Raw genomic sequence first — 14,888 nt, 5'->3', positions numbered from 1 at the left:
GGGCGGGGAAAGTCTGCGCGGTGCCGGGCTGCGCGCAGGGGGCGCCTTCCCGGTCCGGCTGACTCATTCTCAGCCGCCTCCACTGCGGGTGGCGGGCACACACACACACACGCCTATCTTGGCGAGGGCCGTCCCCGCGAGCCCCCCCACCGCCAGCTCAGCCTCTCCGCCCGCTCAGGCCCAGGGGCCTTCCCGGGAATCTCCGCGCGCGCCACGGGAGGCCACGGTCCCGCGAGGCTCGCCCCTGTCGGTCCCGCGGCGCGCGCACCGCGAGACGCGCGGCCCCCGGGGAGCGGCGCACGCGCAGTGCGGGCGCGCGCACCAGGCCCCGCTCCCGCCCCCGCCCCCGCCCCCGCCCCCGCCCGGCTCCGGCCCGGCCTCAGTCCGCGGCGAGTCGGCTGCCTGACCGAAGGCCCTGAATCCCAGTGTCGCCTGCGGTTCTGAAGACACTGGGTGGCCGGGGAGAGGGTGGAGACGACGGCGGTGACGAGCTTCCCGGCTGCCGGCTGCCGAAGCTGAGTGGTGTGGGTGCAGGAAGTAGGAGCCGAGGAGCCGAGGAGCCGAAGGGGGCAGCCGCGCCTGCAGCTAACGGCCTCCCGGGGCGCTGACCGCTGGGCAGGCGAACCGCTCGCTCAGGAGTTCGCGCCGCCGCCTCCACCGCTCAGTTTGTGGGGCCCGGACTTGCGGCGCGTCCGGGAGAAGAGCTTGTGCCCCGGCGCGGGGAGAGGCCGGGTCCTCGCCGCCGAGGGATGTGAGTGGGAGCCGCAATCGCACGGGAGGGATCCGGAGGTCCCAGCCTGGCGGACGCTCGGACCCGAACCCGTGCCCGCTCCGGGGGCTTCGCAGACCGTGGCCGGCCGGAGGCGCCCGGTAGGAGCAGCCCGGGGTCTGGGGGCGCGTCCTCGTCGCCCGGTCCGTGCAGCGGGTGGGTGTTATTGCCCTTGTCTCTCCACCCCCCTCCCACCCGGTCCCCGCTTCCTCCCCGGCTTGTGGCAGTAAACTTGACAGCAAGGAAAAATCTTCCTCTTGGTGGGGAAACGACCGAGTGTTTTGCTGTTTGCATCCCTGAGCGCCCGCTCCCCACCGCCCACCCTTGATTTACCCTCTTTGAAATCTTCTAGACATCCGAACAGCCTAGAGAAGAACGAGCATGTCCCCTGGATTTCCGCGGTAGTAACTTCTTCTTCTTTTTTAGGTTTCAGAAACAGGCAAGGGGACAAGATGTGAACTGTTTTCCTTCTGCAGCACCAGAGGCCCTTCCTCCCCTTCCCGCGAAGGTGGGTAAGCGATCTTGGCTGCTGCAAAGGTGGGGGGATCGCGAGCCGCGAGTGCGAGCGCAGGAAGGTGGGAAGCGTGGGGCAGGACTCGGGGCTTCTTACTCCTCCGAAAATGGCAGGGCTGAACTTTTTGGTCTGGGAGGGTATGTTGGGGGGTGTTTATTGTTGTTCTGGGATCCTTTAAGAAGCATTCATTGTTTCTTTCTCTGCTGACTATACCTATAACGTGGCTTTGCAGAAAACAAAACAAAACAAAAAACACATCACATTGTCAGTTACTCTTTTCTCTTCCAGCAGCCAGAGAGTCTTAATCTTTCAAAGAGGAACCTTTTCTAGTACTAAGAGATACCTATTGAGAGAACACGTTAGCCGTTCTTGCTGGGGTTTCTGCTGCCACATTGAATGCTTCCTGGATGGTTTTATCTGCCTAAGTTTGCTGTGTCGGTTGAATTTACCCAGTTTGCTTTCCGGTGGTTATTAATCTGACAGGAGAAACTCTTTTTTTTTTTTTTTTTTCTGAATAAAGCAGCTAAGGTGTGTCATGCATAGTGGGAAGGAGAAATGTGGAGAAGGAAACAAGAAGTGGGAATAAGAGAGGTGACGATTGCTTTTGGTTTCATAATAGATTTGTATTACTGAGTTGTTGGGCTACTGCAAATGTTCTGATATCACACGCAGCAGATTTGAAGATGGATAATCAACCTTTGGTCTCGCTCTCCCCACCCTCTTCACCTTTTTGTGTTAGTGTATAACAAACATATCTGCAAACTGGATGTGTCCAACACTTGCCTTAATAGTACATGTATTCACCTGTACAGGAAAGCTCCACTATATAAGCATATAATACTTGTTTTTGCTCTAGTTGAATGACCTGTGTTTGGAGTTTATAGTGGTGTTTTTTTGTTTTTTTTTAGAGGCCATTTAAGGAATAGTATGGGGTGATATTTAAGGACCATTGTTTGATTTGAGACAGGTGTCTCAAGTATGGGATGGGAACTGATATCTTTTCTCTACCTTCACCTGGCTAAATTGCTGAAAGATGGGAGGCTTTTGTGGCAGAATAGGAAACAGCTTTGGCTTTGAAGTCAGGTCTGAGTTGAATCCTGGTGTATTATTTAAAATCTCATTGAGCCTCACTTTTCTTATGGTTGTTGTGAAGACTGAATAAGATTATGCATGCAAAATAGTACATTGCTTGGTAACTATAAAAGTCTTGGCTGCTATCATGGCTGGGCAGGCCAAGGAGACTCAGAGAAGGCCAGAATGACTCTGCATAAGGTGATCTGCCAGTGAGCAATATTTCTTCCTCTTTAGTATAAGGACAAAAAGGACTTTTGGGTCTTTAAATGGTTAAGGGACTTTATAGTCTTTTTATGGAAAGATTGTACTTATCTCCTTGACACCCCCTCCCACATTGTGCTGTCCCTACCAACTATTGTGCTGCCCTCTTGTGGTTAATTATGCTAAGAACTTTCTTGCGCTCCTCCCACGTTGCATTTTTTTTTTTGGTCTCTTTTTAGGCCCCTTCCCTGTGCTCCCAGTTTCCCAAATTGTGCGCCGAGTGAGGTGCCCCACAGTACCAGTGAACTCAGGCCTGAACTGTTTGTTTGAGGTAGTTCATGGTTTCAGCATTAAATTGACACATTCCTTTCTACAATGTCAAGTCTTTGCAAAGCTGTATTTTTAGAGGTCGCTGTGATAAAAAGCAAATACTGCATGAAAATTAATGATACAGGCAAGGAGAATGTGATGTCCGATTTAATTCCAAGGTTTTGTATACAGTGCCCAACAAGCCCTAAGTTTTAAGGACATTAATACTTAAATGGTTTGAACCTACCTACCTGCTTAAGCATTTCTTTTGGCCTAGGGTTCCTACGAAAAAATTACTAAGACTGAGGACTCCCTAAATGGAGAAAGTTTGAGAACCTCTGCCTTATCTTTTGGTTGGCTTTTCTGATTTAAAAAATGTTTAGTTAATGGAAAAACTGCATTTTTAAAATGTTGGTCACTAATGGATCCCCTCTCCACCAAAACTATTGACATAATTGTTGATACAAGGCTACTACCAGCTGGTCATGGCTTAATATATAGTTCCTTTCCTATTCAGTATCTTCATAGCTTCTGCTCATTTCTTTCATTTTAAAACTAATCTTGTTGCCCATTTGTCATTCTAGTCATAGTACTGGTTTTCTAGTATATTTGATCATCTCCTCATACTCAGCATCCCTCAAATGAAAATCATTATTTTATATCCCTTTGTAATGTCCTTCTCTGGTTATATAGGATTTAAATTAGGGATCATTTTAAAACTGTCTCTTTCATATTAACCCATCCAACATTTCCTGTCCATATTTCTTTTGTCCCTCTGTCTCTGCTTCCCTCACTTTACCACCTGAATCCCAGGACTCATTTCCTCAGCCTAGAATATTGAAAGTCATAGCAACCTCAGAATCCAGCATCTCTTTCTTCTAGTTATCTTTAATAAAAATGTCACTTTAGCTCTAGCCAGTTCCTCAGTGGTTAGAGCGTCAAACTTTGGACTGAAGGGTGCCAGGTTCAATTCCAGTCAAGGGCATGTACTTAGTTGCAGGCTCGAGCCCCAGTCCTGGTCCGGGTGTGTGCAGGTGGCAACCAGTTGATGTGTCTCTCTCACATCGATGTTTCTCTCTCTTCTCTCTCTCTCTCTCTCTCTCTCTCTCTCTCTCTCTCTCTCTCTCTCCCTCCTCCCCACCCCCTTCCTTCCATTCTCTCTCTCTCTAAAAAAAAAGGAAAAAATATCCTCTGGTGAGAATTAACAAAAAATAAAAATATCACTGTATTACGCCTTATTGTTGATGTTCTCTTGCCCCATATTTTCACTAGCTTCCCACTTTATACCTATTAAATTTAAGTTCCTTTTTCTGGCTTTCAAGATATTCTATCATTATTCCCTGCTCTATTTATTCAGTCTTTTGTCTAAGGACCCTCTGTAAACATTCTCTGCTATTGACTTCCAAGCTGCTTTTCACACTTTCTAATAGCAGCTGTGCTTATTTCCACCTTTTAACTTTCATTCTTGTTTTTCATACTTTTCCCACCATGCCCAGTTCTGTATCCTATTGCACTGCTTACTAGATGTGGAATAATTGAGCAGGGCTTCAGTCTCCTCATCTGAAAAATGAGGAGAATTGTAGTATTTTTTCCTTAGGTTTGTAGTGAATATTGAGTTAATATATGAAAAGTCCTCAAGATCAGTGCCTGGCACATTAAGCACACCTTAAGTTTTAGGTATTGTTATAATTATTTATTACCACTACTATTATTACTACTATTATTATCACTATACTTCCAGTTAAAATTCTATCTCATTTGTGAAACTGTTTCACTAAATATTGCTTTTACCCTTCTCTGTATTTCTATAGTTTCTATTTTTGCATAGTTTACTTGTATACCATGCTTTGGTTGTTTGATAGTTATTTCCCTAGAGTTAATCATATTTTTTCAAATTGATAGTGTATGCTTTGATGAACAATACCTAGAATTAAACCAACACACTCACAGCCCGATCAGTGTGGCTCAGTAGTTGAGCGTTGACCTATGAGCCAGGAGGTCCCAGGTTCAATTCCTGGTCAGGGCACATGCTCAGGTTGCAGGCTCGATCCCTATTGCGGGAGAGAGAGGTAGAAACAACAATGATGAGAGAGAATCATTGATCAGCTGCCTTCTGCACTACCCCACTAGGGACCAAGCCCGCAACCCAGGCATGTGCCCTTGACCGGAATTGAACCTGGGTCCCTTCAGTCCACAGGCCGATGCTCTATCCACTGAGCAAACTGGCTAGGGCCAATAAAAATATATTTTTTTAAAAAGCACACACAGAGTGCTAAGTACATGGGGAGCATTCAGTAAATGCTGTGTATTCAAAAGGAACTTTAGTCAGTTACCAAATAAACATTTATTAATACTTAAAATGTGAAAGGTACATTGCTATGTCCAAAAGACTTTTAGAAAAATATTAAATAGGTATCTTTCACTAAGGACTTAAAATCTAATTGGGGAGATAAGTAATGAAAGTTACAGATATTTGAGGCCACAAGTGAGCAAAAGGTTTGTGTGGAGAGTAGTAAGAAATCTGGTTGAAAATGTAAGTTGGAATTAGATTATGGATGCCTTTAAGAGCTGGGATGAGAAGAATGTATTTGGCTCTTCAGGTAACAAAGAAGTTTTTAAAATTTTGGATTGAGAAAGAGCTTGCTAAAAGAAATATTTTAGGAAAATCAGAGAGGCTCCAATGCGAGGCATAGTATGTGTTGAAGTGATATGTGAGAAGTGATAGAGTAGGAAAATAATCTAGGCCTAAAGTAATGAGGATTTGCACTTAGTTGGGATAAGACTGGAGAGATGTCACACAAGATTTCATTATGGATTTATAGGAAAGGAAGATGTGCGGTGGGGTTGGGGGAAGCAGGGAGGAAGAAGAGTAATCAAAGATGACTTTGAGATTTTGATCTGAAACAGAGGAAATGAAATGTTGCAACTCTAAGACATCTGGGCCACAATATGTACATTTTGTGCGTTAGTAATATGAGACCCAGAGAGATTTAAGTGTGTCCAAAATTACTCAGCTAGTTAGTGACAAAGAAATAACTACAATTTTATTAATGGCAGTATCGACAGAAATAGGTGTGAAAGTATTAGTAGATGGTTGAGAAGATACAGATATAAGCTGGGTTTATATTTTGTATATGTTGAGTTTGAGGTGACAGTAGGATAGTCAAGTGAAAATAGATAGCCAGACAGTGGGACATATAAGTAGAACTTGGTAGAAAAATTTAAGGCTGGGATTGTAGTGCTCAGAGTAAAGAGCGGCTCCAATGAGAGGATTAGTAGACCTAAAATTGAGCCTTGGGAATTGCCTGTAATTAGAGAACTGGCAAAGGAGACAAAGGAGGAGCAGTTAATATGAGAAGTAAGGGGATAGGTAGGTTAAGAAGGTGAAAATGATTAAAAATGTTGATTGTTGATTATTGGCAACAAATGAGAAGAATCAGAACTGAAAAAAGGTCCTAAAAATGTGTGCTAGTATTTTACCTGGTATGAAATCTAAAAAAGCAGAATAAAGAAGAAAATTGCTTATAGTTTCCTCATCCTATCTAATAAAAGAGTAATACGCAAATTAACTGTACCTCAACCACACCCACAAGCCACACCCACCAGCCAATCAGGAGCAAGTATGCAAATTAGCACAACCAAGATGGCTGCAGCCACAGAGCGAGCAGGAGACTTGGGTTTCCCCAGCAATGGAGGAAGCCAAGCTTTCTGCACACCCTGGCCTGCCTTGGCCTCCGCTTAAGGCTACAAAGTTTCAATTATAGAAGATAAATAAATCCCAGATACCAGGGCCTCTGCTTGGGTCGCCGGGGGGGCATGGCCAGCCTGCAAACCACCATAGGCCCCACACCCCAAGGGAACCCCCACCCTGATCAGGGACACCCTTCAGGGCAAACCAGCTGGCCCCCACCTGTGCACCAGGCCTCTATCCTCCTATATAATAAAAGAGTAATATGCAAATTGACCATCACTCCAACACACAAGATGGCTGTCCCCATGTGGTCAAAGATGGCTGCCCCCATGTGGACACAAGATAGCCGCCACAAGATGGCCAGCAGGGGAGGGCAGTTGGGAGGGACCAGGCCTGCAAGGGAGGGCAGTTGTGGGAGATCAGGCCAGCAGGGGAGAGCAGTTGGGAGGGACCAGGCCTGCAAGGGAGGGCAGTTAGGGGTGACCAGGCTAGCAGAGGAGGGAAGTTGGGGGCGACCGGGCCTGCAGGGAAGGGCAGTTGGGGGGGACCCAGGCCTGCAGGGGAGAGCAGTTGGGGGGGACCAGGCCTACAGGGGAGGGCAGTTAGGGGCAAACAGGCTGCCAGGGGAGCAGTTAGGCATCAATCAGGCTGGCAGGGGAGTGGTTAGGGGTGATCAGGAAGGCAGGCAGGCGAGCAGTTGGGAGCCAGCAGTCCTGAATTGTGAGAGGGATGTCTGACTGCCCGTTTAGGCCCGATCCTGATAGGCCCGATCCTAAACCGGCAGTCGGACATCCCTCGAGGGGTCCCAGATTGGAGAGGGTGCAGGGTGGGCTGAGGGACCTCCCCTCTTGCACGAATTTTGTGCACCGGGCCTCTAGTGCAGAAATAACTACTATTAATATTTTGTTCTTTCTAGTATGACAGATGATCTTTGGATTTGACAGTTGGCTGAACAGTGGAGACTTCTATCCAAAGCTCTTATCACTGGGACTAATGATGAGAATTTTGGGCATAATAAAGATTGGGAGGTATTTTCTACAGAGTGTTTGTCATTTTTCTGTGTCCTTCAATTTCACACTACATAGGTATTGCTATTCCTTGTGGACATTAGCCCTGCATTTATATTATTTGAGTAAGTAGACATTCAGTGATTATCTTTAGACATTTAGTGATCCAGTAGGTTCGAAAGTGATCTTTGGGTGCTATTGTACTGGTAAAATCTGAATAAAATGCTAATGGATGAGTTTCTAAAAGGAAGAGGAATTTACCCTGGCTGGTGTGGCTTGGTTGGAGTGTCATCTGTACGAAAGGTGATGGGTTTGATTTCCAGTCAGGGCACATGCCCGGGTTGCATCTCGATCCCCAATAAGGGCATGAATGGGAGACAACTGATCAATGTTTCTTTCTCATGTTGTTTCTTCCTCTCTCTCCCTCTCTTTATAAAAAAAAATCAATAAAAAGCATATCTTGGGTGGAGAAAAAATTTTAAAAAATAAAAGGAAGAGAAATTTTTGATAACTTAAAACTGAAGTTAGCATGATTGAAAGTGTTCAGTTTTGGAGACTGAAAGCATTATCTGTTTTTGAAGCCCATGTGTTATAGCTAACAGAGGTGGACTAGGTTGGGATAGTCCATGGGCTATTTTTTTTAAATTTCTTTATTGATTAAGGTATCACATATTTGTCCTCATTCCCCCCATTCCCATCCCAAACCCCTCCCCATGCATGCCCCCACCCCCCTGTTGTCCGTAACCACTGGTTAGGCTTATATGAATGCATACAAGTCCTTTGGTTGATCTCTCCCCCTTACCCCCACCCTCCCCTACCTTCCCTCTGAGGTTTAACAGTCTGATCGATGCTTCCCTGTTTCTGGGTCTGTTTTTGTTAATCAGTTTATGTTGTTCATTATTTCCCCTAGATGAGTGAGATCATGTGATACTAGAAATACACTTATAAGAACCGAAAATGAGGCAATCAATCAATAATGGTTATGCTGAGAGGCAAATGAATCAGTCTGTAGTGAGTTTCTTTCTGGGCCAACAGTTCTTTTGAGTCCCAATTTCAATGTCAAACAGTTCCTTATGTGTTCATGTCAGCAGTGATATTTCATTTCTGGATGGTGGACAAATGGTGGTAATGCAGGTCTGACCCTCTCTGGTTTGGTCCTGGGCAACCTGTAGCGACACACAGCTGCTGACTGCTAGTATGGCAAGGCGTCGTCAGCGTCTTCCATCTCCGGACTGTTTCTCTTCTGTCTTCATGGCTGGAACAGTCCTGTCAATTCCTCTCTGTTGCAGGAATCCACATGGTCTTGGAGTTGTTTTCTGAAAATATACAAATATATTCTCGACCAAAAGTTAATAAAGGAATCTTTTTTATAATTTGACTTGGGATCCTTTTTCATTTCTTGCCCTAACGATTTTCCTTTGGCTTGTTTTTTTTTTCAACTTCACCAGCCTCTTATAGGACTAATTTTTATTTAAGAACAACCTTTTAAAAGTAAAAATGAATGAAACCATGTGAGATGAAGATACAAAAGACAGAAATTCAATGTAGAAAATAAAGGTCTTGCTGGGAAACAGTCGAGGAAAAACACTAGAGACATTTCACAGACCCACAAGAAGCTCACATTGTAAACAGGATTAAGCCGCTACCAATGTCCCCCCACACCATCAGGGTTTCATTTTGCTCAGCCTGAGATCTCGCTCAATTTCAAATTGCCTGTGATCCACTCGGTCTAGAAAAGCTTTCCGTTCAATGTACCCTTCCTTTCCTCAGTTGTGGATGGCTAGTTCTTCACCAATGCCCTCTTCCTCCTTGAAGCTCTCCCAGTCCAATTTGGACTTCTCTAGGGTGCTCATCTTCTGCTTCTTGGCTCCAATTTTTCCCAAAAGGCTGCTCATTCCACTTGATCTTTTTAATCCTGACCCGGCAGGGAGTGACGCCAGAGTTGAAGGGACATTAGTCTGCGGTTTTTCTTTCTCATTTTGCTTGAAGAAGGATTTGGCCTCTTTTGATGTAGCATCCACTTCCTTAGTCACCCTGACTTCTTCACCAGCAAAATCAAACACCTTGGCCGAAACCGGTTTGGCTCAGTGGGTAGAGCGTCGGTCTGCGGACTGAAAGGTCCCAGCTTCGATTCTGGTCAAGGGCATGTACATTGGTTGCGGGCATGTCCCCAGTGGGGGATGTGCAAGAGGCAGCTGGTCGATGTTTCTCTCTCATTGACGTTTCTAACTCTCTATCCCTCTCCCTTCCTCTCTGTAAAAAATCAATAAAATATATTTAAAAAAAAAATCAAACACCTTGGTGATTTTAACTTTTTCTGTTTCTTTAGGTTTCTCTAGCTCTTCTGCTTTGACCAACAGTTTATTTGAACTAGTCTCTTCAGTCTCTTCTCTTTTTTTAACTTGTGGACTCGAGGGCACTTTTGATTTTGGTCCCACATCATTGAGGAAGCTGGCCCACAGTTCATCCTCCTTCTTTTTCCTTGCATCCTCGGACCTCGTGCCTTCTTCTTGCTCTGCAGCTGTGTCTTCCTCTTCATTGCTGCTTCCTCCAGATTCCCCACTGACACCCTCCTCTTCCTCTTCTTCTAATGAGAAGCCACCTGTTTTCTCTTCCTGGCAGGAATGCTCTGAGCCTTTCTTTTTTCCCTTTGGTTTTCTGTGTTTGCTCTTCACCATCCACTTCATCTTCCTTCACTAATTCATTTACATCATCTTCACTATACTCTCTACCCGAAGGCACGTAGTCCTCATCCTCCTCTGAGGAGGAGATGTCTTCGGAGTCGAATTCCTCCATATCGCTGCCACGCGGGGCGGGCCAAGCCACAGGACCGCAGCGGCTGACCCCAAGGCAAAGCTCTGGGGATAGATCAAAAAGTAGAGGCAGGGGCAGCGGCGGTGTGGAAGGGACGTGAAGTGTGGCAAAAGGGCAAACAGTGGCAATAGTATTGTCCAGAGATGGCCATAGCACATATCACATATCTTGGGGAACCCAGGTTTCTTCTCCAGGGAGGGCATGGGCTATTTGTTTTGCTTGAATGCTTATTTTGATTTTCCCAAGGACATCTTTCAGCCTTATTTTTTGATATCAGCCCTTTGGGATAAGTTATTCATTATTGCTTATTAAATTATTTTATTTTAATAAATTCTGACTATGAAATATAATGCCACTAGGTAATATTTTTGTAATATGAAAGGTAATGTGATGATTTGGGAATCGGGATCAGGGACAGATTCTGCTGTCAGTGTGGTGTATGATTTTGAGCCAGACCCGTAATCATTGAGTCTTCTATTTTCTTTATTTAGATAATGAAGAATGGAATAAATCTTTTTTTTAAACTTTATTTTAAAAGGGTGGAATCATATAGTAAAATGTATATAAATTTCATAACAGTGTCTTCTGGTGTTTACCTCTATATTTCTAAATAACAGTCTACCATCAATATTCCCCCTTCCTCAGTCTGTGTCTGTACCTATACTCTTCCCTTTTCGCCTTTGCAGTGAATGAACTGCTCAGTGCCACATCTAAGGCTTCTCCATCTACTTGTGTAGAGGAATCCATCTCTGTTTGCATCCAAGGACTTTGCCATTCTACCTCTTCCTCTTTTTCTTGTATCCTCATTTTTTCTCTCCACTAGATCATTTCCATCAGTATGTAGTCTGGTTGCTATTGCTGCATGACATAACTATCTCAAAACTTGCTAATGTAAAACAACTATTTTGTTAGACTCACAAATTATGGGTCAGTAATTCAGATAGGGCACACCAATGATGGCTTGTTTCTACTCCACAGTGTCTAGGACCTCATTTGGGAAGACTTGTTGGCTGGGGTAATATGAAGGTCGGGGACTAGAATCATTTGAAGGTATCTTCACTCTTATGACTGATAGCTGATGCTGGCAGTTAACTAAGATCTCATCTGGGGCTCTTAACTAGAGCATGTACACGTGGCCTGGACCTCCTTACAACGTGGAGGCCTCAAGATAGTTGACTTTCTTGGTGAGTCAGGATTTAAAAGCTAGTGTTTTGGTGAACATGGTGGTGGAGGGAGGGGTCTGCGGATTAGACTCCACTTATTAATAGGGGGTGGCAAGGTCACATTGTAGAAGAAAACATGTGGGATGGGAGATATTGCTATGGCCATCTCTGGACAATACTATTGCCATTGTTTGCCCTTTTGCCACACTTTACGTCCCTTCCACACCCAAAACATGCAAAATACACTAACCTCCTCCTCAGAGACCTCTAATTCACATCCCTGACATGAGCTCAAAATCTAGTATGTCATCATCCAAATCAGGTCCAGATACAGATTGGTATGGTTTCTTGAGAATGATTGCTCTTTACTTGTCTGTGAAGAGACAAGTAATATGTCCCCACATAATTACCATATGAGATTGGAAAAGCACCTGTTAACCATAGTAGACTTTCTTGTTCAAAAAGAGAGATAAGGGAGGCACACAGCAGTCGATAGCAATTCTAAAACCTGGCTGGGTGCATGTTGGCCGTTTCTTGATTGGAGCTCAGCCCTGCTTCCTAGTTCTTAGTGGGCCATGGCTGCTTCTTTTGGTCTTTGGACTCACCTTCTGAATAATACTTTTTTCCCCTAGAACAGTGATGGGCAACCTTTTGAGCTTGGTGTGTCAAACTTCACCAAAAAACTGAGCATAACTCTGGTAGTGTGTCACTTTGAGGAAAAAACATTATTTTGCAAATGTTTCATCCTCAGGAGCAGCAAATGTTTCATCCTCGGCATGCGGCCGCTGCGGCCGTGTGTCATCAGAAATGGCTACGTGTGTCAGTGCTGACACACGTGTCATAGGTTCGCCATCACTGCCCCTAGAAGAATTTATCTGTGTTTGCAACTGAGTAATCTTCTGAGTTTGCCTCATGTCCAAAGCCTCCTTTTATTTTATATAGTTACTGTCCCTTTCATTCTAAGCTAATATAACTCCTTTAAAATTTTTGTGGATTGCCTGTGTATTAATTGACTCCATCAGACAAAAGCTATACCCACAAATCTCTTACAGCAATCTTTTTTCATATTTTAGGCTCCCTGTGAGGCTGCTGTCAAATAGCATTCTATAATCCTTGGATCATTTTGTGTCTGAGAGAATCTATGAGGTACTGACTTAGATCTTGCTGAGGTTTTAGCAATGAATCTTACAGTCCCAGTCTAGATTGTTCTTTGCTCTGAGATCCTTTCTTCAAGAACACTTTGCTGGCTAAAAAGACTGTTCTGAGCCCTTTACATTTCTTGAAATTCCATTCAAAAAGTGAATAGCTCATTTTTAGTTCATCTCTCTGCTCTCTTAATTATAAAGGCAGCTAGAAGAAGCCAGCCACGTCTTCAACATTCATTAAGTACAGTTGACCCTTGAACAACACTGATTTGAACTAGGTGGGTCCACTTATAGGTAGATTTTTTTCAATAAATTTTTTCAAATTTTTGGAGATATGTGATAATTTGAAAAACTTGCAGAAGAACTGTGTAGCTTAAATATTGAATAAATTAAGAAAAAGTTAGGTATGTCATGAATGCACAAATATATGTAGATACTGTCTAATCATTTTATGACAGCAATGAAATATACACAAATCTATTATAAAAACTTAAAAAATTTATCAAAACTTAGGCACACAAACACAGCCTATACATGGCATCATTTGCTGCTGAGATAAATGTAAGTAAAAGAAAGACACAGTATTAAATTATAACTGCATAAAATTAACTATAGTACTTCCTGTACTACTATAATAATTTCATAACTACCTCCTGTTGCTATTGCAGTGAGCTCAAGTGTTGTATCTGCTTAGAATGCTGTGATACTAATGATCTGCATGTAAGCAGCTCATCTCTCCAGTAAATTGCATATTGCAAAGTGATCTCTTGCAGTTCTTGCCTATTTTTCATTGTTTACTGCAATACTGTGAACCTTGAATAACACTGGGGGACCCATACAAAGTGCCATGTTGGAAATGCTCCTCAGAAGAAGTTGACTGACTTGACATGTACCACAGATGGAGGTATGCAGCTACAGTTGCCCATCATTTCAAGAAAAATGAATCTAGCATAAGGATCACTGTAAAAAAAGAAAACATTTTTGAAGCTATCACTGACGCTATGCCAGCAGGTGTGAAAACCATGTACTTTTTGCTAACTACCGTTTTATCTCATATAGAAAATGTACCTTTTATGTGGATGCAGGCCTGTTATAAGAAAGACATAACTATGGACTGTAATATAATTCCAAAAAAAGTTAAATCATCATATGAAAACTAAAAGCAAAATTAAGGTAAAGAATCTAATGCTGGAGAATTTAATGCCAGCAAAGGAAGGTTTTGATAATTTTAGAAAGATATTTGGTGTAAAAAATGTCAAGATAATAGGAGAAACAGCTTCTGCCAAACAAGAAGCAGCAAACGAATTTCTGGATGTTATTAAGAAAATCATTGAGGAGAAGGATATCTGCCTGAACAGGTTTTTAATATAGACAAAAGTGCCCCTTAATATAGACAAAAGTTCTTTTGATACTGGACAATGCCCTTGGTCACCTAGAACCTCATGATTTCAACACTAAAGGCATCGAAATGGTCTGTTTGCCCTCAACCACATTGTTTGTAATTTAGCCTCTAGATTAAGGGGTCATAAGGACTTTTAAGGTTCATTACACATGAGTATTATAGAAAGGATTGTCGACACTATGGAAGAGAACCCTGATAGAACATCATGAAAGTTTGGAAGGATTATACATCACTGAAGATGCCATCGTTGTTATAGAAAAAACTGTAAAAGTCATCAAGCTGAAATAATAAATTCCTGCTGGAGAAAACTCTGTCCAGATGTTATTCATGAATTCATAGGATTTATGACAGAGCCAGTGAAGAAAATTATGAAAGAAATTGTGGATATGGCAAAAAGGGGGCGGGGGTGATGGGTTTTAAGATATGGATCTTGGAGAAATTAAAGAGCTAATGTGCACCACACCAGAGGAATTAACAGAAGATGACTTGATGTAGATGAATGCTTCAGAACCAGTGCCATATGATGAAGAAGAAGCTGTAGAAGAAGCAGTGCCAGAAAATAAGTTGACATTAGACAATCTGGCAGAAGGGTTCTGATTATTCATGACAGCTTTTGACTTCTTTTATGACATGGATCTTTCTATGATACAGGCACTGAAACTAAAGCAAATGGTAGAAGAAAAATTGGTACCATGTAGAAACATTTTTGGTACCATGTAGAAACATTTTTAGAGAAATGAAAAAAGCAAAAAAGTCAGACAGATTATGATGTATTTCTGTAAAGTTACATTGAGGGTGC

The 14,888-nt window shown here is 43.3% G+C and overlaps 1 protein-coding gene and 1 pseudogene across 5 annotated transcripts in view; one reads left to right on the top strand and one right to left on the bottom strand.

The window, feature by feature from the left end:
* Positions 1–203: 203 nt before the first annotated feature.
* JAK2 (Janus kinase 2) overlaps positions 204–14,888 on the top strand; it is a 104,853-nt gene continuing 90,168 nt past the window's right edge. Inside the window, exons 1-2 of one of the 5 annotated variants that reach the window (XM_054727593.1) lie at positions 204–751; positions 1,196–1,281. In XM_054727593.1, coding sequence (XP_054583568.1) covers positions 750–751; positions 1,196–1,281 — 88 coding nt within the window. In that variant the 5' untranslated portion in view covers positions 204–749. Of the gene's footprint in view, positions 926–1,195; positions 1,282–14,888 lie in introns of all 5 variants that reach the window. The other 4 variants (XM_008144991.3, XM_054727594.1, XM_054727595.1 and 1 more) reach the window with 4 other exon arrangements.
* Positions 9,000–10,447, bottom strand: LOC103289212 (craniofacial development protein 1-like; annotated as a pseudogene).

This window comes from Eptesicus fuscus, chromosome 15 (genome assembly GCF_027574615.1).
Source record: "Eptesicus fuscus isolate TK198812 chromosome 15, DD_ASM_mEF_20220401, whole genome shotgun sequence".
In the NCBI taxonomy this organism is placed as follows: domain Eukaryota; kingdom Metazoa; phylum Chordata; class Mammalia; order Chiroptera; family Vespertilionidae; genus Eptesicus; species Eptesicus fuscus.
Note: the sequence above shows the minus strand (reverse complement) of the source record. Positions and strands in the feature narration are given on the sequence as shown.